General features: G+C 57.7%; 2 protein-coding genes across 6 annotated transcripts in view; both read right to left on the bottom strand.

The window, feature by feature from the left end:
* Positions 1 to 25897, bottom strand: part of PDE2A (phosphodiesterase 2A) — a 509398-nt gene that overhangs the window by 335477 nt on the left and 148024 nt on the right. The window lies entirely within an intron of this gene.
* LOC102173955 (beta-galactosidase-1-like protein 2) lies at positions 6 to 23262 on the bottom strand. Of its 5 annotated transcripts, none has more exons than XR_001919222.1 (19): positions 23193 to 23262; positions 22304 to 22399; positions 20869 to 20977; positions 17802 to 17894; positions 16814 to 16895; positions 15750 to 15814; positions 10358 to 10442; positions 8450 to 8587; positions 7492 to 7572; positions 6857 to 6960; positions 6207 to 6356; positions 4515 to 4583; positions 4044 to 4131; positions 2197 to 2284; positions 1763 to 1874; positions 1197 to 1313; positions 1029 to 1092; positions 363 to 566; positions 6 to 286 (listed from the first exon to the last, which is right to left on the bottom strand). XR_001919222.1 is itself a non-coding variant. In XM_018059399.1 (18 exons), the coding sequence occupies exons 1-18, from the start codon at positions 23195 to 23197 to the stop codon at positions 559 to 561; spliced, it is 1554 nt and encodes a 517-aa protein (XP_017914888.1). In that variant the 5' UTR covers positions 23198 to 23262; the 3' UTR covers positions 6 to 558. The 5 variants fall into 5 exon arrangements, 3 of the variants coding, with proteins under 3 accessions (XP_017914888.1, XP_017914890.1, XP_017914889.1); XR_001919223.1 differs by having other exon boundaries at positions 408 to 566; XM_018059399.1 differs by having other exon boundaries at positions 6 to 566.

Here is a 25897-nt window from a genome sequence, read left to right as displayed (position 1 = left end):
GAGGGGCTCGGGACCTGGCCACTTGGAGTCTTGAGCCTCCAGAAAGCAAGGTTTCCACAGGAGTGTGGAAAAGCAATGATGTATGGAATGAGACTTGGGGAGTCAAAGGAAAAGCTTTCTTCACACTGAAAATAAGAAACTCGCATGAACCACCTGCCAATCCCTCACTGAGAGCTCGTGTTTTACTCGATTTCTCGGGGGACACCTCTTGTTCCAGATCGGCACTTGCGGGGTCGAGTGCGCCAAGCACCTCTTCACCACTGTCCTCAGGGGTCAGCAGCTTTTCCTGCGGAAGCACGACAGAGGGCCGGCTGCGGTCAGTTAGCTGTGTTTATTGTGCTGTGACAGGGAAGCTGACTTACGCCAAAGGAGGAACGGGCCGGCTGGCGGGGAAGCAGGCGGCAGACCCGCTGCAACATGGGGCTTCACGGAGCCTCTGCGGTGGTCCCGGCGACTAGGCGGGCCTGGAGGACTGGCAGGCACTCAGGGCTCTGAGACGGCTCGGCTCAGCCACGCCTCCGTTGCGTCAGAGGAAGGGTGGGCAGTGTGACTTAGCTCTCAGTACCCTGAGGAGGAGGGGCGGGCGGTGTGACTTAGCTCTCAGTACCCTGAGGAGGCGGGGCGGGTGGCGTGACTTAGCTCTCAGTACCCTAAGGAGGAGGGGCGTGGTCTCCCTTAGCCCCACCCTGCCCTGGGGGAGCGGGTGGAGGAAGCAGCCCGCCTCACAGGCCGCGAGGAGGAGGCCGCTCCACACTGGGGTCCGGGCCCCACTCCCACCGAAGCCGCGAGGCGGGCGCGGTCAGTTCGGGCGTCCTGGCTGGAACGCACACCCCCTGCCCGGTGACGGCCAGGAAGGGCCCAAGGGCCACGGCAGCAGGAGACACAGCAGACGCGGCCGTGAGAACCTCGGAGAGGCCGGCAGGGGTGGTGCTGGGGCGGGTAGTGCGTGACCGGGACCGGGAAGCGCGCACAGACGCCTCGGGAGGCTGCGAGCTGCCAGAGCCGCTTACGGGGAGGAAGCCGCTTACCCAGCTGGGAGGCGTTGGTGAAGTAGATCAGCAGGGTGGACTTGAACTCCTCAAACACGACGATCTGCGGAGAGGCAGGGGTGCGCCTGAGACACACGCTCGGCCGAGGCCAGGCGGGGTGAGGCGAGCACGGCCTGGGGCAGGGAGAGGTGCAGAGCAGGAGATCACCTCATTTAACCCGGGCTTGAGCCAGGGTCCCGGGACGTAAAGCGTTTCCTGGGGGCCGAGGTTCCAGTAGCGCCCCAGGTTCTGTCCGTTGATGAAGACCACTCCTTTTGTCCAGCCCTGGAAGACATTGAAGCAGAGTTGCAAGACACACACAGACCACACACACACACACACACACACACACACCGGATGCAGATTGCAACCACAGCCACACTCAGCACGCAGGCCCAGCTGTGGCCCTCGGGGGGGCAGTGACCTGGAGACTCCGCGTTGCTGCCCCCAGCCCTGGCTCCCGCTCTGGGCCCCCAGGAGGGAGGCCCTGGGTTCCCACTCACCTTCCATGTGCACCCACCTCAGGGACAGGTACTGCCGTGTCCCCACCACGTCCCCACTGCCGCTCCCCCCAGGACACAGGGCGGCAGGCAGCTCGGGCACGTTTCTTTGGCCTCCCTCCCCATCCTGAGTCAACGCCAGGAAGGGGCAGCCCCCCAGATGGCCGTGGGGTGGCGGAGGTCTCCTGGGACAGAAGCTTGGCTGGGGACACAGCCGGGAAGAACACCACTCACCTGCAGGCTCATGAAGGTGTCCTTGGGTTGACTGCCGACTCTCAGGAGGGCAAGGAAGAATGCAGGGCCTTCAGTGTGGAGAAAGCTGGGCTTCCAGATGTTCGGAAGTTTCCTAGGGAGAGTCAGACCAGTGGACAGGTTACATGGTTCTTGACAGCATGTCAGCTGAGCCTTCGGAGGGCTGTCTCCTCCCTGCTGAGCCCAGTGTCCCTCCCCTGGCCCATCTGGGGCCCACAGCGCAGCAATGAAACAGCAGACCAGGGCTGTGGAGTGGGCGCAGTGACCACTCTGCCCTGGACAACCAGGAGACGTGGGGTCACTCCTTCAGTGCTCTGGGTCTCTGCCTCGTGTGTGAACACAAACAGGTCTGGCTGGCTGGCCTCTGGTCTCCCCATCTGCAGTCAGGCACCTGGAGCCAGTGGTCAGGCACCCACCTCTGTATGAATTTATTCTGCATCTCCAGGCTGTAGATTTTAAATTTTCTCAGTGGAGAACCGTTTAGATAGATGTTCCCAGTAAGACCTGCAGAAGAGGGGGAGAGGACATTGAGGCAGGGAAGCTACAGAGAAGTTCCCCGAACCCCTGAAGGAGGGTGGAGGAGGCCAGGGGAGGACGGAGGAGGCCAGGGAGGATGGGGAGGACAGAGGAGGCCAGGGAGGATGGGGAGGACAGAGGAGGATGGGGAGGACGAGGAAGACAGGGAGGACGGGGAGGACGGTGAGGATGGAGGAGGATGGGGAGGATGGGGAGGACAGAGGAGGATGGAGGAGGATTGGGAAGACGGAGGAGGATGGGGAGGATGGGGAGGACGGAGGAGGATGGGGAGGACGGGGAGGACGGAGGATGCCAGGGGAGGATGGGGAGGATGGAGGAGGCCAGGGAGGATGGGGAGGACAAGGAGGACGGAGGAGGATGGGGAGGATGGGGAGGATGGAGGAGGCCAGGGAGGATGGGGAGGACAGGGAGGACGGAGGAGACCAGGGGGATGGGGAGGATGGAGGAGGATGGGGAGGACGGGGAGGACGGAGGATGCCAGGGGAGGATGGGGAGGACAGAGGAGGCCAGGGAGGATGGGGAGGACGGAGGAGGATGGGGAGGATGAGGAGGACGGGGAGGACGGGGAGGACGGAGGATGCCAGGGGAGGATGGGGAGGACGGAAGAGGATGGGGAGGACGAAGAGGATGGAGAGGATGGGGAGGACTGGGAGGACAGCGAGGATGGAGGAGGATGGGGAGGATGGGGAGGACAGAGGAGGACGGAGGAGGATGGGAGGCGGAGGGGGATGGGGAGGACGGGGAGGACGGAGGGGGGGATGGGACAGAGGAGGAGGAGGGAGGGGAGGAGGGGAGGACAGGAGGGAGGACGGGGAGGACAGGAGGAGGCCGGAGGGAGGCCGGAGGGAGGATGGCGAGAGGGATGGAGGGAGGGAGGATGGGGAGGGGCAGGGAGGACGGAGGAGGCCAGGGGTATGGGGAGGACAGAGGAGGATGGGGAGGACGAGGAGGACAGGGAGGACGGGGAGGACGGAGGAGGATGGGGAAGATGGAGGAGGATGGGGAGGACAGGGAGGACGGAGGAGGCCAGGGGGATGGGGAGGATGGAGGAGGATGGGGAGGACTGGGAGGACGGAGGATGCCAGGGGAGGATGGGGAGGACGGAGAGGACGGAGGAGGCCAGGGGGTATGGGGAGGACGGGAGGACGGAGAGGATGGAGGATGCCAGGGGAGGATGGAGGAGGCCGGTGGAGGACGGAGAGGGTGGAGGAGGCCAAGGAGGATGGGGACGCTGGAGGAGGGCCAGGGAGGACAGAGGAGGACAGAGGAGGCCGGGCGGCGATGGGGAGGACAGAGGAGGATGGGGAGGATGGAGGAGGCTGGGGGAGGATAGGGAGGACGGAGGAGGATGGGGAGGATGGAGGAGGCCAGGGAGGATGGAGGAGGCCAGAGGACGGGGAGGGTGGAGGAGGTTGGGGGGGATGGGGAGGACAGAGGAAGATGGAGGAGGCCAGGGGGATGGGGAGGACGGAGGACGCCGGGGGGATGGGGAGGACGGAGGAGGCCAGGACACAGGCATGGGCCCCAGGGAGGGACCATCAGCACTCCCAGGGCAGCACTCGGCCCACTCTGCTCTCCGAGGGCGCTTCTGCAGCCTCCTCCCAGAAGAGGCAGGGCAGTGCGTGTCCTCAGCGCTGGGAGAGCGCCTTCGGGGGGGCCTAGCAGGACACGGCCCCCTCCCCTTGAAGCCTGCTCCCGTCCTGGCGCCCCGTGGTCCTGAGCCCACCTTTCCTCTCCTGGTTCATGCTGGTCCCGGAGGCAAGCCGGCCTTGGTTTTCCACCAGGATCCGCAGCGCCAGGAACTCCTTGTGACGCTGCCCAACACACACCAGCTGGAGGGGGCTGCTCAGGCCTCTTCTGGAGGCCACTGGGGCCCCCCTGAGACTGGGACGGTCTCAGGAACTGGGGGCTGTCAGAGGGTGGGGCTCGGCACCCCAGACCTCAGCTCTGGGCCAGGCAAACCCTGCAGCTCCTCCTCCACCCCCCTCCCATACTGGGCCGTCAAGAAATGAAGAGTCATTGAACATTCTACTGGAGACTCTTCTGAGGCTGGTGCTCAACCCGAGGCTTTCTGAGCAGCAAACACCCAGGGCGGGACCACCCTGCCACCCAGGGAGGAGCGCACAGCTTAGCTGCGTGGGGCCTCTGCGAGGGGTGAGCCCAGGGCCCCGGGAGGCTGGAACCGTGGGGTATATACGTCGTTGGGAAGAGTCAGCTTTTGATGTGCGTCATCCAGGACTCCTATATACTTGTCATCCAAGAACACCTGCCAAAGAGAGCGGGGAAGACTGTGGGGTGTGGATGAGGCGGGAAGGGGAGAGGCGCCAGGGTCCCAGGGGAGGACTAAGTCTGCCTCTGGGAAGGCGACACACTGACGCCGGTCCACAGGCACTCTGAAGGCGGCTGGGCCCAGGGGTGTGAGGTGATCCCTGAGCACCTGCAGGAGTCATGGGGACTGGGGAGGGTGGTGGAGGGCGGTGGGCACCACGACGGACACCACGAAGCACATGCCGACGAAGGACCGGCGGGGGCTCCGGGGCAGAGACGCTGAGACTGTGTCCCCACCCTCCCCACTGCCCACCATGCTCTGTCCACCCCCGACGCCCCCGCAAGGCTGCTTGAGCCCCACAGGACAGAGAAGGGCACGCAAAGGGCACCACAGAGGGTCTGAGTTAGGTCATCTGACTAGGAGACTGTAAAAATCAAAATCCTCGAGTATCCAAAATGTCAGTGGTACGCAGAACAAAGATTCACATTTTACGTGTACCAGGGTCCCAAGAAGAGAGCTGTAGGCTCGACAGCCACTGCTTGAGGGTCCACCGCTGAGTGACTAAAGACCCCCCGCAGCAGTGGCAGCCGGGAAGCACACACAGTCCCAGCCCAGGGTTGAGCAGGGCAGAGCCCACCCTGCGCTCGTGGGCGGGGGAGCTGTTCTCAGACCCAGGACCACGAGGGAGAGCGGCGGGGAGGGCCTGGGAGTGGAGGCAGTCAGGACGGGACTTGCCCTGGGGAAGGAACTCAGGGGGCCCCACGAGATGGGGACACAATGAGCCCTCTGAGACAGGAAGGTCAGGAACAGGGTCTGATGGCCATGCCGCAGAATTCTAAGGCTGTGCGCGATGGCCTGGGTTTGCAAAGAACAGCCAAGTGACGCAGCTCCACCAGGGACCCGGCAGACACGGCGAGGGGGAGGCCCGGGCTGGGTGGGGTGGCCACGGGTTGGGTGCAGGGCTGCGGCTGTGGCTCCTCTAAGGAGCTCACGACGCGTCTGGATGTGCTGAGTCTGAGAAGCCACAGGAGCGTACGTCCAAGCGAAGACACGCGCCAGCAAACAGCAGGGAATGAGAGTCTGTGGCTAGGAGGTCACGACGAGTGCGAGGGGACACGGATCCTGGGATGGCGGGACCACAGGGGTGGGAGGGGCCCACAACAGCCCCTGCGCAGGGCGGGCAGGAGGGGCCCCAGCGCCCCTGTTTTCTGGACAAGGCCACTGCACCTCTCTGCGGCTTCCTTGCTGGTAACAGGTACCTTAGATGGGTGTTTGAAGAACTAGAGGCGCAGATCCGACCACGACACTCCAAGGAAGCGTCTGGGGCCTCTGCCCGAGGCACAATGGGGCGTACGAAGCCCCTCCTGGGTCTCCTCCAAGGGCGGCATCACGTGCACTCAGGCTTCGGCGGGCACCCCCCCGGGACACCCAGTGCCTTAGACCCGCCGGAGCAGTGGCTGCCATGTGAACACCAAGCGTTTCACTGAAGGGACCAGGGGTAAGAAACAAGGGCAGTTTCCCACACGTCAGGAAGAGGCCGGCTTGCTGTTCAGACGTTCAGCCACACGGCGGGGTCTCGCCAGCAGAGAAGGGCACACTCCGCCCACCCCTGCCCCCTACCTGGCCCCGATCCTTCACATGGCCATCTGAGTTTAGGACGCCTCCTCTGGTGATGACGGTCTCGTAAAGTATATACCCAGCGGACTGGCCGCTCCCTTCGTTCACAGACAGCTGTTCCATGGAGAGTGGCCCCGTGGACCTCACGGGCTCCTGCAGAGACGGGAGTGGAAGCCAGGCTGAGCTTCCTCATCACAGGCCAGGAAGCTGAGGGAGCACGGGGGCAAGTGAGCGCCCTGCAATGACAAGTCTGCAGCACCCGCTTGGTGGTAACCAAGAGGGGCGGGGAGGGGGTCCCCAAGGGAGGGGATGGTATTGGGCTCCCAGGTGGCTCAGCAGTAAAGAACCCGCCCGTAGTATGGGAGACTCAGGAGGTTCCATCTCTGGGTCAGGCAGATTCCCTGGAGGAGGAAATGGCACCCCACTCCACTACTCTTGCCTGGACAATCCCACGGACAGAGGAGCCGGACTGGCAACAGTCCACGGGGTCGCAAAGAGCTGGACACAGCTGAGCGACTCTGAAATAACCTAGGTCTCCTAATCTGAACTGTAGAAGCAGAAGGGACTGAAACCGCAAAGACTGCTTTCTGTCCCCCGTGTTCATTCCCTCCGCCGCCTAGTCCTGAGCTCACGTCCATGCGCAGAGGACTCACGTCCTGGTGAATCAAGGTGTCCCACAGGGATATGAAGTGACCTGCAGCCAGGGGAGCGTACGTGTCCTTAGGTCTGCCGTCTCGATGCCAGAAGCTGGGAATCTCTGCAAACCACAAGCAGGAGGCTGGCTCCTTCCCCAGACCCATCCAAGGGTGCAGCACCCTCTGCTGCCCCCGGCCAGCCTGCCCACCACCACGGACAGTCCACGGGGACAGGGACTGAAGGGAGGGAGTCCTCCTGCACCCAGAGGCCTGCCCCGGGCGCCCTGCTGGTCAGAATCTCCTGAAAGCCAGCGGGGGGACATGCGTGCTCAGATCCTGCCCCCTCCTGCACCCAGAGGCCTGCCCCGGGCGCCCTGCTGGTCAGAATCTCCTGAAAGCCAGCGGGGGGACATGCGTGCTCAGATCCTGCCCCTCTCCGCACTTCCACCCAGACACGCGCATCTTGTGGCTCTGGGGAGGGCCTGGACCCTCTGGTTTCCACCGACAGCAGGGCTGGGGGGACCGTGTCTCGTGCAGTCCGAGTCCCCAGGCCCTGCGGATAAAACACGCTGGGGCGAGCTGGACTCCCCCAAGAACCACGTCTGCGCCCCTCCCCCTACAGCCCAGAGCCCTCTGGAGGGCGGGGCGGGCACCTGCGGCGGGGCGAAAAAACTCTTGAAATGCGAGATACTCAGGTGTGCAGTCTCCATCCTCTGTCAGCAGCGCCCCATAGTCTGAGAAACAGAAACAAATTGGTCACCTTCCCTAAAAAGGCCCGACTTCGGGAGGGACTTTGGCACCTGGTGCTGAGTCAAAGGGCCCTTCGTGCAGCAGCTCTGGGAGGAAGACCTTGAGGCAGGAAGGTGCCCGATGCCGGCTCCCCACGCTCCCCCAGGAGGGACAGACGGCAACCCCGGGGGTGTCAGGAGCCCAGGCTGGAGCCCAGTGTCAGGACCCGCTGGTTTCCAACCAGACCCCTTCCCCTCTCTCACCCTCGCTGCCTGCTTGGTCTCTGAGCAGAGTCGCAGACTGGGGGAGACCTAGTCATCAACACCCAACACCCGGGATAGGGGGATCAAGGGAATGGGTTTCACAGTAAGCCCCGAAGAACAAAGGCTTGTGGAGTGAATCTGAGTCAGTTGAGCTAAGGCGGAACCTAGAGCCTGTTATAGAGAGTGAAGTAAGTCAGAAGGAGAAAAATAGATCTCACATGTTAACGCACACACGTGGAACCTAGAGAAATGGTAACGATGAGCCTAGCCGCAGGAGGAACAGAGATGCAGACGCCGCGAACGGCGCGCGGGCGTCCAGGCGGGAAGGGAGGGCAGGCGGCCGGGCTGGGAGCCGCGTGACGCACGACCGTGGGTAGATGGTGGCTCGCGGGAAGGCGCGTCTTGCACCGGGAGGCCAGGCACCAGTGTGCGCCCCCCTGGAGGGTGGCTGGGGCGCAAGGACCCCTGTGGCCGATTCACGACGGCGGGAAGACGCAGCCCTCCGCCAGTTAAAACTAAGGCTTTCACAAAGGCTGCACAGCAGCCGGGCAGAGCTAAGCTACCAGCTTCCCTGCTCGCAAAGGACCCTGCCCGCGACTGTGGACCGACCGGGACTTGCCGTAGCTGGTGACCATAGGGAGGCGATGGCCACGGAACGCGGCCCCGCCCATGAAGCCGAAGTTGGTGCCCCCGTGGAACATGTAGAAGTTGAGGGAGAACCGGAGCTGCAGCATTTCCCGGACACTCGCCATCAGCACTGCAGGGGGCGGGGAGGGGGAGCCTGGTGACTTCAGGACCGCACGTGGGCGGCGGGGGGGGGGGGGGGGGGCGCCTAGGGGGGAGGGAAGGGGAGGGAGGGGGAGGGGCGGGGAGAGGGGAGCGGAACCTGGTGACTTCAGACAGGGGTGGGGGGGAGGGGAAGGGGGAGGGGGAGGGAGGGGGAGCGGAGCCTCCGTGCAACAGGACCGCAGGTGTCAGCGGGAGGGGGAGGAAGGGGGCCGCAGGGATGAGAGGGGGACGCCCCGCGGTGCCATCAGGGCCCCGTGGGTCTGATCTCCCCAATGTCTCTGTCTCCGTGTGTCCAGCTCGTGCCCCTGAAGCATGGAGCGACCTGTCCAAGTGATGGTCTGAAGTCACTGCCCCAGGAGCACCGACCCTCCAACCACCTCCTACCTGTGGCTCCTCCCGGAAGGCGGGGCTGGCAGATGATCTGGGCCCACAGCCCCTCGCTCCTGGGTGGAGCCCCACTAGCTGTCCCTGAACTGCCCCCCAGAACAGCTGGCTCTCTTGACTTTAGAGCTTCAGTCCAACAGACAAAGTCACTCCAGACAGAATAATCACCAGGTCATGCTGACACGCGGGGCGACCCTCTGGTGTGGCTCAGACACAGACACTGATACAGACACAGAGACAGACAAAGAGACAGAGACAGACACACACAGACAGACAGACACAGAGATACACAGGCACACAGACAGACAGAGATGGACACACAGGCACACAGAGGCAGACACACAGACACACAGACACACAGACAGACACACAGACACACAGATACAGACAGACACACACAGACACACACAGAGACAGACACACAGACACACACACAGACACACACACAGACACGGACACACAGACACACAGAGGCAGACACACAGACACACAGACACACAGACAGACACACAGACACACAGACACAGACAGACACACACAGACACACACAGAGACAGACACACAGACACACACACAGACACACACACAGACACACAGACACGGACACACAGACACACAGAGGCAGACACACAGACACACAGACACACAGACAGACACACAGACACACAGACACAGACAGACACACACAGACACACACAGAGACAGACACACAGAGACAGACACACAGACACACACACAGACACACAGACACGGACACACAGACACAAGAGACAGACACACAGACAGACACACAGACACGGACACACAGACACACACAGACAGACACAGACACAGAAAGACAGAGACAGACAGACAGAGACAGACACAGACACACAGACACAAGAGACAGACACACAGACAGACACACAGACACACAGACACGGACACACAGACACACACAGACAGACACAGACACAGACAGACAGAGACAGACACAGACAGACACAGACACACACACACACAGATACACAGACTCACAGACACACACAGACAGACACAGAGACAGGCACACAGACACACAGGCACACACAGAGATACACAGGCACACAGACAGAGACGGACACACAGACACAGAGACAGACACACAGACACACACAGAGATACACAGACACACAGACACACACACAGAGACAGACACACAGGCACACAGACACACACACAGACACACACACACAGACACAGACACTGGCGCTGCACACAGGGCCGCCCACCCCGCCAGCCTCAGGGACCCTAGTCAGCGGGCAGGAGGCAGGCCAGTGCCCTGGGAGTCCGCCGACACCCCCTCAGAGACAAACAGGGGTGACATGCGACTCACTGTGCAAGTCCAGGGTGTTTCGAGAAGAGCCCCATCCGTCCAGAGACCTGGCGGTGTACACCATCATCATGACCGGGCCGGGGCCCTGCAGAGGCGGAGAGTGCACGCATTCGAGCCAGCCGTCACCCGGGGCCGCCTCACCCGCGCGCATCCTCACGCCCCTGACTGCTCTCGCAGCACACGCCCAGCCTGGCCTGCCTCTCATGGTCTCACTGTTCCAGCTTTGGAGAAATCTCTTCATCCCCTGGACCAACCCCAGGAGAGGTCTCGTAGGGAAGCACCTGACCCAGAGAAGGCACTGAAGATGCCAAGAGCCAGCTGCCCACAATGCAAGCCCAGCGAGAATCCCACACAACGCCCGGCTCCTGCTCCGCCCTTGGCCAGCCCAGGCCACCCGGAGGCCCTCCAGCGCCCCAGCCCGAGCCACCCCGAGGCCCTCCAGCGCCCCATTCTGAGCCATCCTGAGGCCCGAGGCCCTCCAGCGTCCCAGCCCAAGCCACCCCGAGGCCCTCCAGCGTCCCAGCCCGAGCCACCCCGAGGCCCTCCACTGCCCCATTCTGAGCTATCCTGAGGCCCGAGGCCCTCCAGCGTCCCAGCCCAGAGCCATCCCGAGGCCCGAGGCCCTCCAGCATCCCAGCCCGAGCCATCCCAAGGCCTTCAATCATCCCAGCCCTGAGCCATCCCGAGGCCCAAGCCACCCCAAGGCCCTCCACCGCCCCAGCCCGAGCCACCCCAAGGCCCTCCAGCGTCCCAGGCCTGAGCCATCCCGAGCCACCCCGAGGTCTGAGGCCCTCCAGCATCCTAGCCCGAGCCATCCCGAGGCCCGAGGCCCTCCACTGTCCCAATCTGAGCCATCCCGAGGCCCTCAGTCGTCCCAGCCCTGAGCCATCCCGAGGCCTGAGGCCTTCCAGCACCCCATCCCGAGCCATCCCGAGGCCTTCCAGCGTCCCAGCCTGAGCCGGCCTGGGGCCCTCCTCTGTCCCAGGCCTTCAGGACCTAAGAGCTCCGCATTCAGGCTCACACACTCCACAGTTAAAGTCAAAGCTGCTCATTCCAGCTTTGAAAGTTAATGCAGCCTTGGAATGTCTGCTCTCAGCGCAGGGACCCTTGCCCCCAGCCACCAGCAGCATCCACATTCCTGCCTAAGCTGATAAATGCTTCAAAGAAAGTAAGACAAAAATAAGTAAGCTAACAAAACCACTGCCAACTTTGCGCAACACAAAATCACGTGAACTTTTCATTCATTTCTGCCTGGCATCCTGTACTTCAACATTTTAAAAATATTCTACTGAATTCCAGAGATAACGTGCTCACTCCTCTAAGTCTGAGTCAAGCTTCCCAGGTGGCGCTAGAGGAAAAGAACCCGCCTGCCAGTGCTGGAGACACAAAAGTCATGGGCTCAGGAGCACCCGTTGCAGGAGGGCATGGCAGCCCACTCCAGCGTTCTTGCCTGGAGAACCCCGCGGACAGAGGAGCCGAGGTGGGCACGGCTGAGCAAACGCACACAAATGGCAGCTGTGCGTCTCAAGTCCCTGCAGCTTCCTCCCCCCAGCCCCGCAGGACCCCCACACTACAGGCCCTCACGCCGGGAAGAGGGCTCCGGCCGCCACCCCACCCTCAGGCGGGCACTGACCCCTGCAGACACCCTGCCTTTGCAGGTGATGGCGAGTTCATCACGAGACAGTATATTCCATTTCTAGAGAATTCAGATTTCGAGAAAGTACAACCCTACATACAGCCAATAAAAGTTCTATTATTCCTTGCACCCACTGAAATTAATTCTGTTCCCTAGAACCCGAAAGAATTTCCCCTTTTTCGTGAAAATGCTCCAAAATTTTGAAGATGCCACTAAATGAATCTTCCCTTAATGTGAGATTCACTCCCAATTCCTTCTTTCTCTTGTTTCGTTTTGTTTTGTTTTGTTTTTCGGTAGGAACATCTATGTCTGTCACATTCTTTCAACAAACTTCGATTGAGCGAGCCAGTGCTGCTTGCCCCCGGCATCAGGTGTGCATCCGAGACCCCGCTGGCCCTGTTGGTGTCTGTGCCCTTCCTCCAGCTTCGCCCGTTTCCCTGGCGCCCCGCGGCTGCCGGCAGCACACACCTCTTCAGGGCGATAACTGTCTCCTCCCTAAACACCTGCAGACGAGACGGTTCTATTCTATTCAGAGGCGGTTCTATTCCCCCTCGAACCTCCATACGGACTTCCACGGTGGCTTTGAAGAGTTGCTTCTTTGCTACGGCCTAGCAGGTCTTAGGGGCACAGTCCCTGTGAGCCTTCAGAGCTGGGTGTTCGAGAGCCCACTGTTCGGGTAGGAGTCCAGGAGTTAGGCATCAGGGCTGGCAAAGGCTGAGCTGGGGGCTGCCTCTGGTGGCACGGTACTGTGTCGGGGTGGAGTTCTTGGCAAGAGTGCGTCTCAGCCTTTCCAAACCACTTTGATGTACATTCTCATTCTTCCGCCCTGACCCTCTCCTCACTGGAGGAGTTCAGAGGGCAGATGGTATAAAACAGGGAAAGAGCACAGGAGCTGGAGGCAGAAGGACTGGGTTAGAACCTGGGTTATTCTGTTACATGACTGACCACAGATGATCTCAAAGCCAAAATTTTACCTTTCCGAATCGTGGTTTCCTCATAGGCAAGATAAGGATAGGACCAGTAGCTTCTTACATGGCAATGTAAGAAACAAACATTAAAAATCGTGGGGGGGGAGTATTAAACTAAAACTTGCTTATATAAATATTATCATAGAATGTTTTCTTAGCTTGTGTTACGAGCTTTCTCCGTAGTTGACTTGTTCACCACCTGTCTCTTACCACTAAAATACAAGTTCCGAAAGTGGTGACTGTGTAGGGTTCCTTCCCTGCTTTACCCACAATGCCTTGACAAAGACACACCTAACTGGCACACCTGCTGCCCTTGTTTAGTTGCTAAGTCACGTCCAACTCTTTCGCAACTCCACGGACTATAATCTCACCAGGAGTCTCCAGGCAAGAAACTGGGGTGGGCGGCCATTTCCTTCTTCAGGGGATCTTCCTGACCTAGGGATCAAACCCACAACTCCTCCCAGGCAGGTAGATTCTTTTCCACTAAGCCACCTGGGAGGCCCAGCTGGCACACAGAAAGAAAGAAAGTGAAGTCGCTCAGTTGTGTCTGACTCTTTGCGACCCCACGGACTGTAGCCCACCAGGCTCCTCCGTCCCTGGGATTCTCCAGCAAGAGTAGTGGAGTGAGTTGCCATTTCCTTCTCCAGGGGAACTTCCCAACCCAGGGATTGAACCTGGATCTTCCGCTTTGTAGGCAGACGCTTTAGCATCCGAGCCACCAGGAAAGAACTGGCACAGAGCAAGAGCTAAAAACATTTACTGGCTGATTTGTTTAATGAATAAATGAACTCAGTTTTAGGACTTTATTAATTATAGTTAGGATAATCATTTTTAACTCCTGAATCCACACTTACTGTCTCATATTGTTCCATCACCACCATCACCATCATCACCACCACCATCATCACAACCATCACCACCACCACCATCACCATTATCATCACCACCACCATCATCACAACCATCATCACCATCACTATCACCACCATCACCACCATCACCATCGCCGCCATCACCACCATCACCACCATCACCACCATTATCATCACCACCACCATCATCACAACCATCATCACCATCACTATCACCACCATCACCACCATCACCATCGCCACCATCACCACCATCACCACCATCACCACCATCGCCATCACCACCATCACCACCAGCACCACCATCATATTCTCAGTGTCTGCTCTGCCCCGAGAGTTACATTCCCTCTCCATATTTTCTCAGGATGCACTGACCCCAGTCCTCGCAAATCTCTGTACTACTTGTACCATTTCCCTTGTACCAGGGACCAACAGCCCTTGGTGTTGGTCCAGTTGTTGAATGGCTGGATACTCGGCACTTTGTATCTTTGCACTCTTCCCTAAATCTTAGTTCTATCTTAGACTGAAGAAGGACAGAATCAGGGAGCTAACTATTTTTTTGGAATTCCAGGCATTGTCTTGTCTTGATGGAAATTAGGAGAGTGCTCCCTTCCTTCTAATACTGCAGAGCTCAGACAGGTGCAGAGTGAAGCATTCAGCCACTGGCTTCTTTTGGTTAGAGGTTTGCGTAGCCTCTGATTCCCCCTAATGCCTGTAGTGGAACCGGCACTTCCTGCTGAGCTCTGTCTGTTTCTGTTTCTTGTCTTTCTCATTGGACCACAGGTAAATGTCAATGAGGCTTTTCGTTCAAAGGGTAAAAACTTTTGCAAACTGACTTTAGGTCCACTTTGGTTTGGAAATCTCAATAAAGGTGGAGTGTTACCCATATTATCAGGCAGATTGCTATGGCAAAGAGTGACATCTGCTTAGGAAACTGCACGTGGAATGGAGAGCAATGCATGATGTATAAACTCCCAGTGAGCGTCACGGCTTCCTGAGTGCAGGGCATCCTGAAACCAGAGGCTCTGCTGCCAGAGCCAGAAGCTCAGGCTCTGGAGCCATGACCTGGGGCCCCAGCTGGTTCCTAGTGTTGCTGCCAAACTGGCGGGTGGGGGGCGGGGCAGTGGTGGAGAGGGCATAGCGCCCGGACTGTGGGGGGAGAGGGCAGAGACTTTGGGCTGTGGGGGGAGAGTGTAGCCCCTGGCCTGTGGGGAGAGAGAGCGTAGCCCCTGGCCTGTGGAGGGAGAGAGAGCATAGCAACCGGACTGTGGGGGGAGAGGGCAGAGACTTTGGGCTGTGGGGGGAGAGCGTAGCCCCTGGCCTGTGGGGAGAGAGAGCGTAGCCCCTGGCCTGTGGGGAGAGAGAGCATAGCAACCGGACTGTGGGGGGAGAGGGCAGAGACTTTGGGCTGTGGGGGGAGAGCGTAGCCCCTGGCCTGTGGGGAGAGAGAGCGTAGCCCCTGGCCTGTGGGGGGAGAGCGTAGCCCCTGGCCTGTGGGGAGAGAGAGCGTAGCCCCTGGCCTGTGGGGGGAGAGTGTAGCCCCTGGCCTGTGGGGAGAGAGAGCGTAGCCCCTGGCCTGTGGGGGGAGAGCGTAGCCCCTGGCCTGTGGGGAGAGAGAGCGTAGCAACCGGACTGTGGGCAGAGCGGAGCCCCGCCCTTAGTGACAGTGGCAACACTCTGCTGTGGCGCGAGCCACCCTGAACCCTCCTGGCGGCTGTGGGCCAGGCCCTGTGGGCACTTGGATGCAATCGCACCGGAAACCACAAGAGCAGGCATTTCCAGCGTGTAGCAGATCCGGGTTCTACCTGAGCGAGTCAGAGCTGAGAAGCGCCTGAACATCTGAGCCAAGTGCTCGCCTGAGAGGAAGGAAAGCACCTCGCGCCTCCGAGCTGCCCGCGCCTCTGAGCTGCCCTCACCTGAACTGAGGAGAGCTGTTCGTACGTTTCCTGCCTTATGCTCTTCATGTGGAGAGTGGCGAACACTGCGGAGTGAAGGGGAGACGAGAGGCGTCAGCAGCTGGCGGGGCGCCGCCGCCCGCAGACGCTGCCCGCGATGCCCGCAGACGCTGCCCGCTGCCCGCTGCCCGCCGCCGCCCGCCGCCGCGCGCCGCCGCCCGCCGCCGCCCGCCGACGCTGCCCGCGATGCCCGCCGACGCTGCCCGCCGCCCGCCGCCGCCCGCCGACGCTGCCCGCGATGCCCGCAGACGCTGCCCGCGATGCCCGCCGACGCTGCCCGCTGCCCGCCGCCCGCCGCCGCCCGCCGCCGCTGCCCGCGATGCCCGCCGCCGCTGCTGGTGAAGGCGTGGCCGCGTGCGTCCCGGGCTCGAGCAGCGCGCTCAGGCACACCGCGCCTCTGCTCAGCCTTCACTGCGAGTTAGCCGGAGGACAAGAAGGGCGGAGTCACCCGGCGTGCTCGTGGATGAAGAGCAGCAGAGGAAGCCGAGCCCGGGCGGGGCGGCCGGAGACCTCGGGCGGGTCTCCCGGGCCCAGCGCAGGACGCTCTGTCTCTGCCACCGCGAGGTGAGCGCCACCGCCGCGCCAGGGAAGAGCGGGCGGAGGGCAAGGCCCGGGCCAGGCGGGCTAGAGAAGCCCGCGGCGCCGCTCTCCAGCTCGTTCGCGTGACCCTTCCTCCGGCCTGCGTGCCCACCCGTGTTTCCCCCCGAAACTCTCCTGCACGTTTCCTCGTGGCTTTCATGCCCGGACCCCTCGCCCCACGCGCTCCCAGGGCGGGTCTAGGACAGGACTTTCTCTGGGCCCCTGCTCTCTCCCGGGGATTCCGGCCTGGCCTGGGGCAGCAGCAGAGATGCCTCCGCTGCGCCCCGGGGCCGGAGGCCAGCAGGGAGACGCGGGGCTGCGAGGGGGCCTCATCTCGGGGCCACGGGCGCCTGGGCACGGCCCGGCCCAGAAAATGGGGCAACGGAGCCTCAGACAGACCCTCAGACTCAGCCGGCGGCGGAGGCGGGCAAAGCCACCATGCGTACCAGTAGGTGTGTGTCCCTTCAGGAGTCCCTGGCCCGTGTCCGCCGTCATGAGCATCGTCTTGATCCCTCTGCTCAGCAGTGCCTGTGGGACAGTCGGGAAGATGAACGGTGGTCCACAGCCCTGGTGGGCGGGAGGGGGGTGGTGTGGGGCGGGTACCCAGGAGAAGGCGAGGGTCGGGGCACCTGAATGAGCTGAGGGGAGGGAAGGAGGCCTCACCACCCCCCACACCCATTGCTGGTAAGTTGTTCAATGAGAACAGCTGAAAGGGACTTAAATGCAACCATCAGCAACGACCTGAAATGGACCCCAACCACACTCCAAAGACAAGAATTTTCATAATGGATTAAGGCAAACAAATAATTCTAATTATATATAGAGTATGTACCTGAAGTACATGGATACAGAAAAATCAAAGATGAAAGGTTGGAAAACCCTGTGCTATACAAACACCAACCAAAAAAGATCTGTGATGTCCACAGAAGGGAAGATTATTGTGACTCACTCTGAGCTTCAGAGGCATGCAGGTGTCCCAGGCCCCTGTCTGGGGGAAAAGCGTGGGAACACCAGCCGCACGGCTGCGGCCTCGTCCATGTGCAGAAGAGCCGCACAATAGTGCGCGACTCTGTCTTTTCACTGCAACCGAGGCGTCCTCTGATTTCTCTTTGGTTTTCAAAAACTAAAACTCTGGACCGTTTGGAAGTCAACACTACAAACTCGTTAGAATAAATAACTTTTCTCTGTCCTATATTTTGAAAAAAAAAAGACACAGGGAAGCCCCCAAGTGGACACAGCATTGATTCATGAGCTCCGCAGGTTTACAGAGTACTCCGTGTAAGACTTTGACACTTGAAAGTTCTTCATCCACTGCTAACAAATGCTGCATCCCAGATGGTACCTTGCGAGCTCTAGCTGCTCAGAATGTTGGCTCCATGAATCAGCAAAGTGAGAAAAGTATGTAAAGACAGAGGGAAATGAAGGGGCACTTACGTTTTTAATGTACAGCATGTATCTTTTATCCAGATTATAGGAGCCGTACTCATTCTCCATCTGCACGGCAATAATGGGGCCCTCTTCTTGGAACTGGGGGTCAGGGAGATGAGAGTCTGAGGATGAGTCAGCCGGTGGGGAAAGGCTGGACTGACTTTCTCAATTTGCTACTGCACACGCACGTTCAGAGTGCCACAGAAAATAACCTGCTCCTAAACTCAGCCCCGAGGACATGGCGGTGGGGGCAGTTTCCGTCACCAAGTCAGCAGCCGCCTCGTGGGGTCAAAGCCTCCAGCACCCTGCCTTCCCCAGTGCCCCCAGGGAGCAGCGCCCACTGACTCCCCTAGTCCACCACCTTAAGCAGAGGCTTAGACCTCTGCGCCGCCTTCCTCCAGGGCACCAGGGAAGCAGGGGCATGGCCCTCTCCTACATTACCCCCCTCAGGGACCCACTCTGCTTCCGTCGCTGCACCCCCATCTTCACCTGCCGTCACCGCCACAGGGCCCCCGTCCTCCCGTCCCTCGTGGCCTCCCTTTGTGGTCAAACGGTGCAGCAGCTCTGCACGCCCCGTGCCAGCCCACCACTCGTGACCCTGTCCTCCACTGTGGTCTCACAGCCGCCCTTTGCATTCCACCCTGACCTTCTCTTTGCTAAATGGATACAATCCCTTTTCATCCTGGTCTGACTTCTCTCCACCAACAGTCTCTCCTCGTCCGGGAAGCCCTCCCTCCTGCAGCACCCTTCCCGGGCTCTGCACTCGCCAGTCACCCCTCAGCCTCCTCCTTGAGCTCCTCTCCCCCCGCCACCTCTTCCCCAGACCCAGGAGCGTGTGGGATCCCGTGCCTTCCGCCCTCTCAGCTACACCCTCACGCAAACGTCTCCTCCTCCCCCTTCCCGGCCGACTCCCTTCTGCTCTGCCACGCTCACACGCCCCATCAGCCCTGTCTTTGCAGCTCTTGCCAGCCCCGCAGCCGTGTTTTCTCTCTGTGCCTCGCACCTGCCATGTGCTAGCCAGTTTCACGACACTCAGCTCTGCCCTTGGAGACATGTGGCCGCCAGAAGGTATCCTCCTGGCATGCAGGACTAAGGAAAAGGGCATTGCTCCCTCAGAATTAGACGACACACCAACAATGAAAGGAAGAAGCCAGCTAGCTCCCAGGATGGTGGTCTACACACCAGTGCCCGTGCTTGTGGCCCGGGAGGACCTGGGCAGGGAGAGCTGAACCGGGACAGACTCGGCAAGCAGAGCGCAACCAGCTGTGCTAGAGCTGAGTGGGCAGAAAAGAGCCTAAAACAGTTTCCCAAACCTGTGTGCTTCCCAGGGGGCTCAATGGTAAAGAGCCTGCCAATGCAAGAGACGTGGATTTGATCCCTGGGTCGGGAAGATCCACTGCAGTAGGAAATGGCAACCCACCCTAATGTTCTTGCCTGGAAGAGCCCATGAACAGAGGCGCCTGGTGGGCTACGCTCCACAGGATTGCAGGAGAGTCGGGCATGACTCAGTGACGGAGCGGCACACACAGGAAGAAAGCCACGGCACTGGGAGCTGCCCGGTAGCCTATCGGGTAGGGCTCCAGGCTTTCCATGCTGTGGCCCAGGTTCTACGCCTTGGTTCCCCGACCCCACAAGCTGTGTGGCACAGCAAAAGATAAGTGAAAACTTTTTAGGTGGTGTCGCTGGTGGCTCAAAGGGTAAGACCCCCAACTTCGGCAGCTCCGGGTTTTGTGCTCACCAGGCAACCTTCTGATTACTGATTTTGTCTTGCAAGCGCTTCAAGATGGGGAATGTCCTGATCTGGGGTGCAGAGAGTGTGCTAATTCACACTAGAACTTTCTTTGATGATGAAAATGTTCTGTGTTCTCACCGTCCAGTGTGGTAGTGACCATCCACAGGTGGCTACCTAGCGCTTGAACTGTCTGGTGTGAATAAAGAACTAAATCCTTTATTTAGTTTCAATAGATTTTAAGTGAAATAGCCTCTGGTGGCCAAGGTTACCGCCCTGGCCAGCACAGCTCCAGGGCCGCAAAGGACCGTCCCTGCATCTCCGGTCCCCAGCTGCACACGGACCGGCCCTGCAGCCACGTCACCTCATCTGCTGACCCCGGGGCACACTCAGAGTCAGGAGCCAGCTCTGCCCCGAGAAGATCCACACCACCTGAAGCCTTGCCTGGCCATGTCCAGGCCTGTCGCTACCCCTACAGTAACATCCCTTTCCAGTGATTGCTGTGAGGATAAAATATGCTCCGTAAACACCAAATGCCTAATAAAAAGCTTGATGCAGGCGTGCCAAGTCACTTCCGTCGTGTCCGACTCTTTGCGACCCCACGGACTGTAGCCCGCCAGGCTCCTCTGTCCATGGGACTCTCCAGGCAGGAAGACTGGGGTGGGGTGCCGTGCCCTCCTCCAGGGGTCAAACCCAAGTCTCCTATAGCTCCCACACTGCAAGGGGATCCTGTCCCGCTCAGCCCCCAGGGAAGCCCAACAGAAACCCGATACCTGATAGATACCTTTCTTCCTTCCCTCTGCTCATTTGCTAGCTACTTACACGGTCCTTCGTGCATTTTCCAAACCTTGCAGCAATGTGGAGGCACACTATTTCTACTGAAACAATGAATGTGTATGCCACCATGGCTTTATTGCAGGGGGAGAGATATTAAAAAAACAACCGAATTGCAGTTTCTACGAAATCACTGACCTAAGGTCATCTGCGTCATCTATCGCTTGTGAAAGACTGACGCATAGCTATCTTTAGCAGGTTAGTTGAGACATTCTGATGGCCGTCATAAATCCCCATTTGTGGAGTTGGAGAGCAAACAAATAATGCAGAAGACAGGAAAATATACAGAGCGCGGTTCCCAGCATCCTGCCAGAAACGGCATCCCAGTAACACAGGAGATGAGGAACAGGCCTAAAAGCAGAAGCAGCATATTTCTTAAATAAGGAACTGGAATTAGCTGCTATACATGCTTCCTGCTTATGAGTGAAAGAAAGTAGGCTGAGCCCTGCCCAGGAAGGCCATTCAGGCAAGTACTTCCCTTGGTCACAGAGATGGGGAATCAGGTTTTACCTGGAATCCTCTAATCCTGGGAATCAGGTCATCAAAATAGCGATTCACTGCTGCTGTGAAGCCCTTGTGAGTTGTTCTCAGCTTCATGTGAGAATCCTTGAGTAACCAGCTAGGAGGGAGAAGGCGAGACTCAGCCTTGGGGTGGGAGACAGCAGACAGAGAAGTTCACGGATCTGAGGCTGGAGAACGTGAACAGCCCGGGTTCACGTGGCGAGACGAGCAGCAGGCTGAGGTGCTAACCCGTCTCTAAGAAGAAGTCGTCTGTGTTCGGTCACACACATCTCAACACCTCAACTGCCACCTCTTGCCCCCAAATGCAACTTAGGCTTGTGGACGTGGAAGCAACCAGGGCAGGGTCGCTGAGCTGCAGCCCACAGGCCAGGTCAGAGCTGCTGACTGTTCCTATCAATAAAGTTTAATTGGCACTTGGCCCACCCTTCGCTTGCTTACATGTCATCACAGCTGTGCTCCTGAGGCAGCGGCAGAGATGAACTTCGCAACAGACACTGTCTGTGCCCCCTGAAAGCTGAAAATATTGATCATCTGGCCTTTTTTCTTAAAAAAAAAAAAATCTCACCAAACCTTAGTCTGGTATGAGATTTTTTAATAAAAATGTTTCAGAGTTTTTTAAAAAATGTTTTCTAATGGAATATTTGGTCATTTAAAAAATGAGGAATTGGTTCATGTTAAAGCATGTACAGACTTTGACAACACTATGCCAAGGGAGGGGCGTCCCTGGCAGCCCAGTGGTTAGGGCTCTGTGCTGGGCTCAGTCACTAAAATCCCATAAGCTGCGTGGCACAGCAGGAAAAAAATGTGCCAAGAGAAAGAAGCCAGGCACAGAGGGTCGCATGAGGTCTAGTTCCGTTTATATGAAGCGTGCAGACTAGGCAGGCCCACAGAGACCGAGAGGGGAGCAGCGGCTGCCAGGGGCTGGGCGTGGCCGGGCAGCGGCTTGCTCTCTGAGCAGCAGAAAGCCTTCCGGGACAGGACAGTGGTGACGGTTGTTCTACATTTTGATGCACTCGATTGCCACAAAATTGCATCGTTTTACATGGTAAATTTCATATTACGTACATTTCACTACCACTTACAAATGATAAGAAAAAAGACCCTCTGAACAGAGATAATCAATCCAATTCTGTTCTATTATTAGTATCATCACAAAAGTTAGAACTTATACTGATTACATGATACGATTAGCCAGTAGCTTTCATTAAGGAAAAGAAGGATTCCACCTCTGCACTACAAGGATGAGATGTAGATTTATAAAAAACAAACACACACCGTATCGTTCTCGGTATTCTAAAGTGCATTTTCTAGGTCATGAAGCGGAAGGGGCGGGAGGCACGGACTAAAAGCACCCCTAGGAAACCAAGCGAGACTCTCTGCTCCGACTTGCTGCCGAACAGGCGCGGGCGCGAGCACGGCTCACCTGGGCAAGCCTCCGAGGTCCAGGTCGCTCCCGACGTAGGGGCCGACGCACAGGATGACCCACAGGTCCACCTCTGCCGCCAAGGACATGAAAGCGCTGAGGAGGGGGCAAGAGCGGCAGTCACCAAGAGCGGAGCCTGGAACCGCCGCCTCCCCGAGGCCTCTCCTGCGGTTAGGACAGGTGGAGCCAACTCCCAGCCTGCCGGAGGCAGGACCCAGGGACGGGGCCTCCTTCCACACAAAGGCCCTAGTCCAGAGGCCCCGAGGGCAGGACGCATACGACTCGCAGGAACCCGGCCAGACTCCGGCTGCCCCCTGGACCAGCGCGGAGCCTCCTGTCCCCGCGAGGGCACCACCCAGGACCCGCCCTCACGAACCCCGCTGGCTCCTCCTTCCTTATCTCCCACTTCCAGTCTGCCTCGAATCAGGTTTATTCCTTGCAGTTAATATTTCTGACCGTGAAATTCCTCTTAATTTTCACCGCTACCACCCTGCCTAAAGAACTCGCATCCATTCCAGCGGCTTCCTCCCTCCCTCCTTGCCGCCTCTCTTCCGATGCTGATGGCGCTCCAGGCAGCGCAGAATCATCCAGGACAAACACGGGCGTGATGTGTACCGAGTATCCGCATCAGCACTCAGTACGCTCAGTTCTGCAATTATTTGCTCTCTCAATTCTATCACATAGGGATCGATACACCTCCATTTTACAGATAAGAAAACAGGCACTTAAGGAGTCAGAGGTCACATTCTTGGGAAACTGGAAGGGTTAAAAGACAATCGGCCTCCAGGAAAGAAATCTTAACTGTGTTATTCTGCCTCTTAGAAATACCACCAGCATGCAAATAGTAACTTCCTGAATTTCCCGAATTAAAATTCCCCCAGTGACTTACTTCATAGCCCCTCCGGAACAGATTTCAAATTTTGCAGCATAGCACCCAAAACGGGCCAAGATAAGCTTGACTATCTCTCCAGCTCTATTTTCTGACGTTTCTTCTACTCAGAACCAGCAGGAGAGTCAGATGGCGCTACTGCCGTTCCAGGAAAATATGAAGTTAGTCCCAGGGCCTGGTCCTTTCCTCCCTGGCACGCGCTCACCTACACATCCTGCCGCCTTGCATTGACCTGGGCTGATCCCAAGCCATCAGGACAGAAGCAGAAGCGAGTGCTCCTGCTGCCAGAAACCCCCCTCCGCCCGCTTCCCACTGTGGGCGCGGTGCGGGGCGGGCGCGGTGGCTTGAAAGCTAGGTGCTGGCGAAAGCTTAAGCTATGAGAGGGAAAGATCCTGAAGCCCTGGTTCTCTCTTGGAAGAGCAATGCACACTCACTGTGAATATCTATTTTAAACCTTCCCTAATGAAAACAGATCTTTATTGACAGATGATGTCGGGGTTCCCTCGCTGCAGCAGGAACGTCAGTCTAACTCATGTCACTGCCTTCCCACACCTCTGACTGCTCCGATCGTGGCCTGAAATCACGTCTAACAAACTCCTGCTCAGGGTCCCAATGTACTGGAGCTACCCCTCTGCTGTTACCCACCCCAGGCTGTTCCCCTAGTTTGGGTTACGAGTCCTCAGCTGCTATTTGCCTCCCTCTAATGTCTGAGGAGGTCTTAGAAATAGCTGTGAAAAGAAGAGAAGCGAAAAGCAAAGAAGAAAGGGAAAGATATTCCCATTTGAATGCAGAGTTCCAAAGAATAGCAAGGAGAGATAAGAAAGCCTTCCTCAGCGATCAATGCAAAGAAATAGAGGAAAACAACAGAATGGGAAAGACTAGAGATCTCTTCAAGCAAATTAGAGATACCAAGGGAACATTTCATGCAAAGATGGGCTCGATAAAGGAAAGAAATGGTATGGACCTAACAGAAGCAGAAGATATTAAGAAGAGGTGGCAAGAATGCACAGAACTGTACAAAAAAGAGCTTCATGACCCAGATAATCACGATGGTGTGATCACTCACCTAGAACCAGACATCCTGGAATGGGAAGTCAAGTGGGCCTTAAGAAGTGTCACTATGAACAAACCTAGTGGAGGTGATGGAATTCCAGCTGAGCTGTTTCAAATCCTGAAAGATGATGCTGTGAAAGTGCTGCACTCAAGATGCCAGCAAATTTGGAAAACTCAGCAGTGACCACAGGACGGGAAAAGGTCAGTTTTCATTCCAATCCCAAAGAAAGGCAATGCCAAAGAATGCTCAAACTACTGCACAATTGCACTCATCTCACACGCTAGTAAAGTAATGCTCAAAATTCTCCAAGCCAGTCTTCAGCAATACGTGAACCATGAACTTCCAGATGTTCAAGCTGGTTTTAGAAAAGGCAGAGGAACCAGAGATCAAATTGCCAACATCCGCTGGATCACTGAAAAAGCAAGAGAGTTTCAGAAAAACAGCTATTTCTGCTTTATTGACTGTGCCAAAGCCTTTGACTGTGTGGATCACAATAAACTGTGGAAAATTCTGAAAGAGATGGGAATATCAGACCACCTGACCTGCCTCTTGAGAAACCTGTATGCAGGTCAGGAAGCAACAGTTAGAACTGGACATGGAACAACAGACTGGTTCCAAATAGGTAAAGGAGTGCGTCAAGGCTGTATATTGTCACCCTGCTTATTTAACTTCTATGCAGAGTACATCATGAGAAATGCTGGACTGGAAGAAACACAAGCTGGAATCAAGATTGCTGGGAGAAATATCAATACCCTCAGATATGCAGATGACACCACCCTTATGGCAGAAAGTGAAGAGCAACTAAAAAGCCTCTTGATGAAAGTGAAAGAGAAGAGCGAAAAAGTTGGCTTAAAGCTCAATATTCAGAAAACGAAGATCATGGCATCTGGTCCCATCACTTCATGGGAAATAGATGGGGAAACAGTGGAAACAGTGTCAGACTTTATTTTGGGGGGCTCCAAAATCACTGCAGATGGTGATTGCAGCCATGAAATTAAAAGACGCTTACTCCTTGGAAGAAAAGTTGTGACCAACCTAGATAGCAGATTAAAAAGCAGAGACATTACTTTGCCAACAAAGGTCTGTCTGTTCAAGGCTGTGGTTTTTCCAGTGGTCATGTATGGATGTGAGAGTTAGGCTATAAAGAAAGCTGAGCGCCGAAGAGCTGATGCTTTTGACCTGTGGTGTTGGAGAAGACTCTTGAGGGTCCCTTGGCCTGCAAGGAGATCCAACCAGTCCATTCTAAAGGAGATCAGTCCTGGGTGTTCATTGGAAGGACTGATTCTAAAGCTGAAACTCCAATACTTTGGCCACCTCATGAGAAGAGTTGACTCACTGGAAATGACTGATGCTGGGAGGGACTGGGGGCAGGAGGAGAAGGGGACGACAGAGGATGAGATGGCTGGATGGCATCACTGACTCAATGGACATGGGTTTGGGTGAACTCCGGGAGTTGGTGATGGACAGGAGGCCTGGCATGCTGCGATTCATGGGGTCGAAAAGAGTCGGACAGGACTGAGCAACTTAACTGAACTGAACTGACTGGTAGACAGTCTTATTCCACAGCACAGCACATAGTCTGTGTATTTCCAGCATCAAAGACAGTTAGGATTACAGTGGATGGAAGATACATAGTTTTGAACAATTACTC

This window comes from Capra hircus, chromosome 15 (genome assembly GCF_001704415.2).
Source record: "Capra hircus breed San Clemente chromosome 15, ASM170441v1, whole genome shotgun sequence".
Classification (NCBI taxonomy): domain Eukaryota; kingdom Metazoa; phylum Chordata; class Mammalia; order Artiodactyla; family Bovidae; genus Capra; species Capra hircus.
This window is presented reverse-complemented; position numbering and strand designations above follow the sequence as displayed.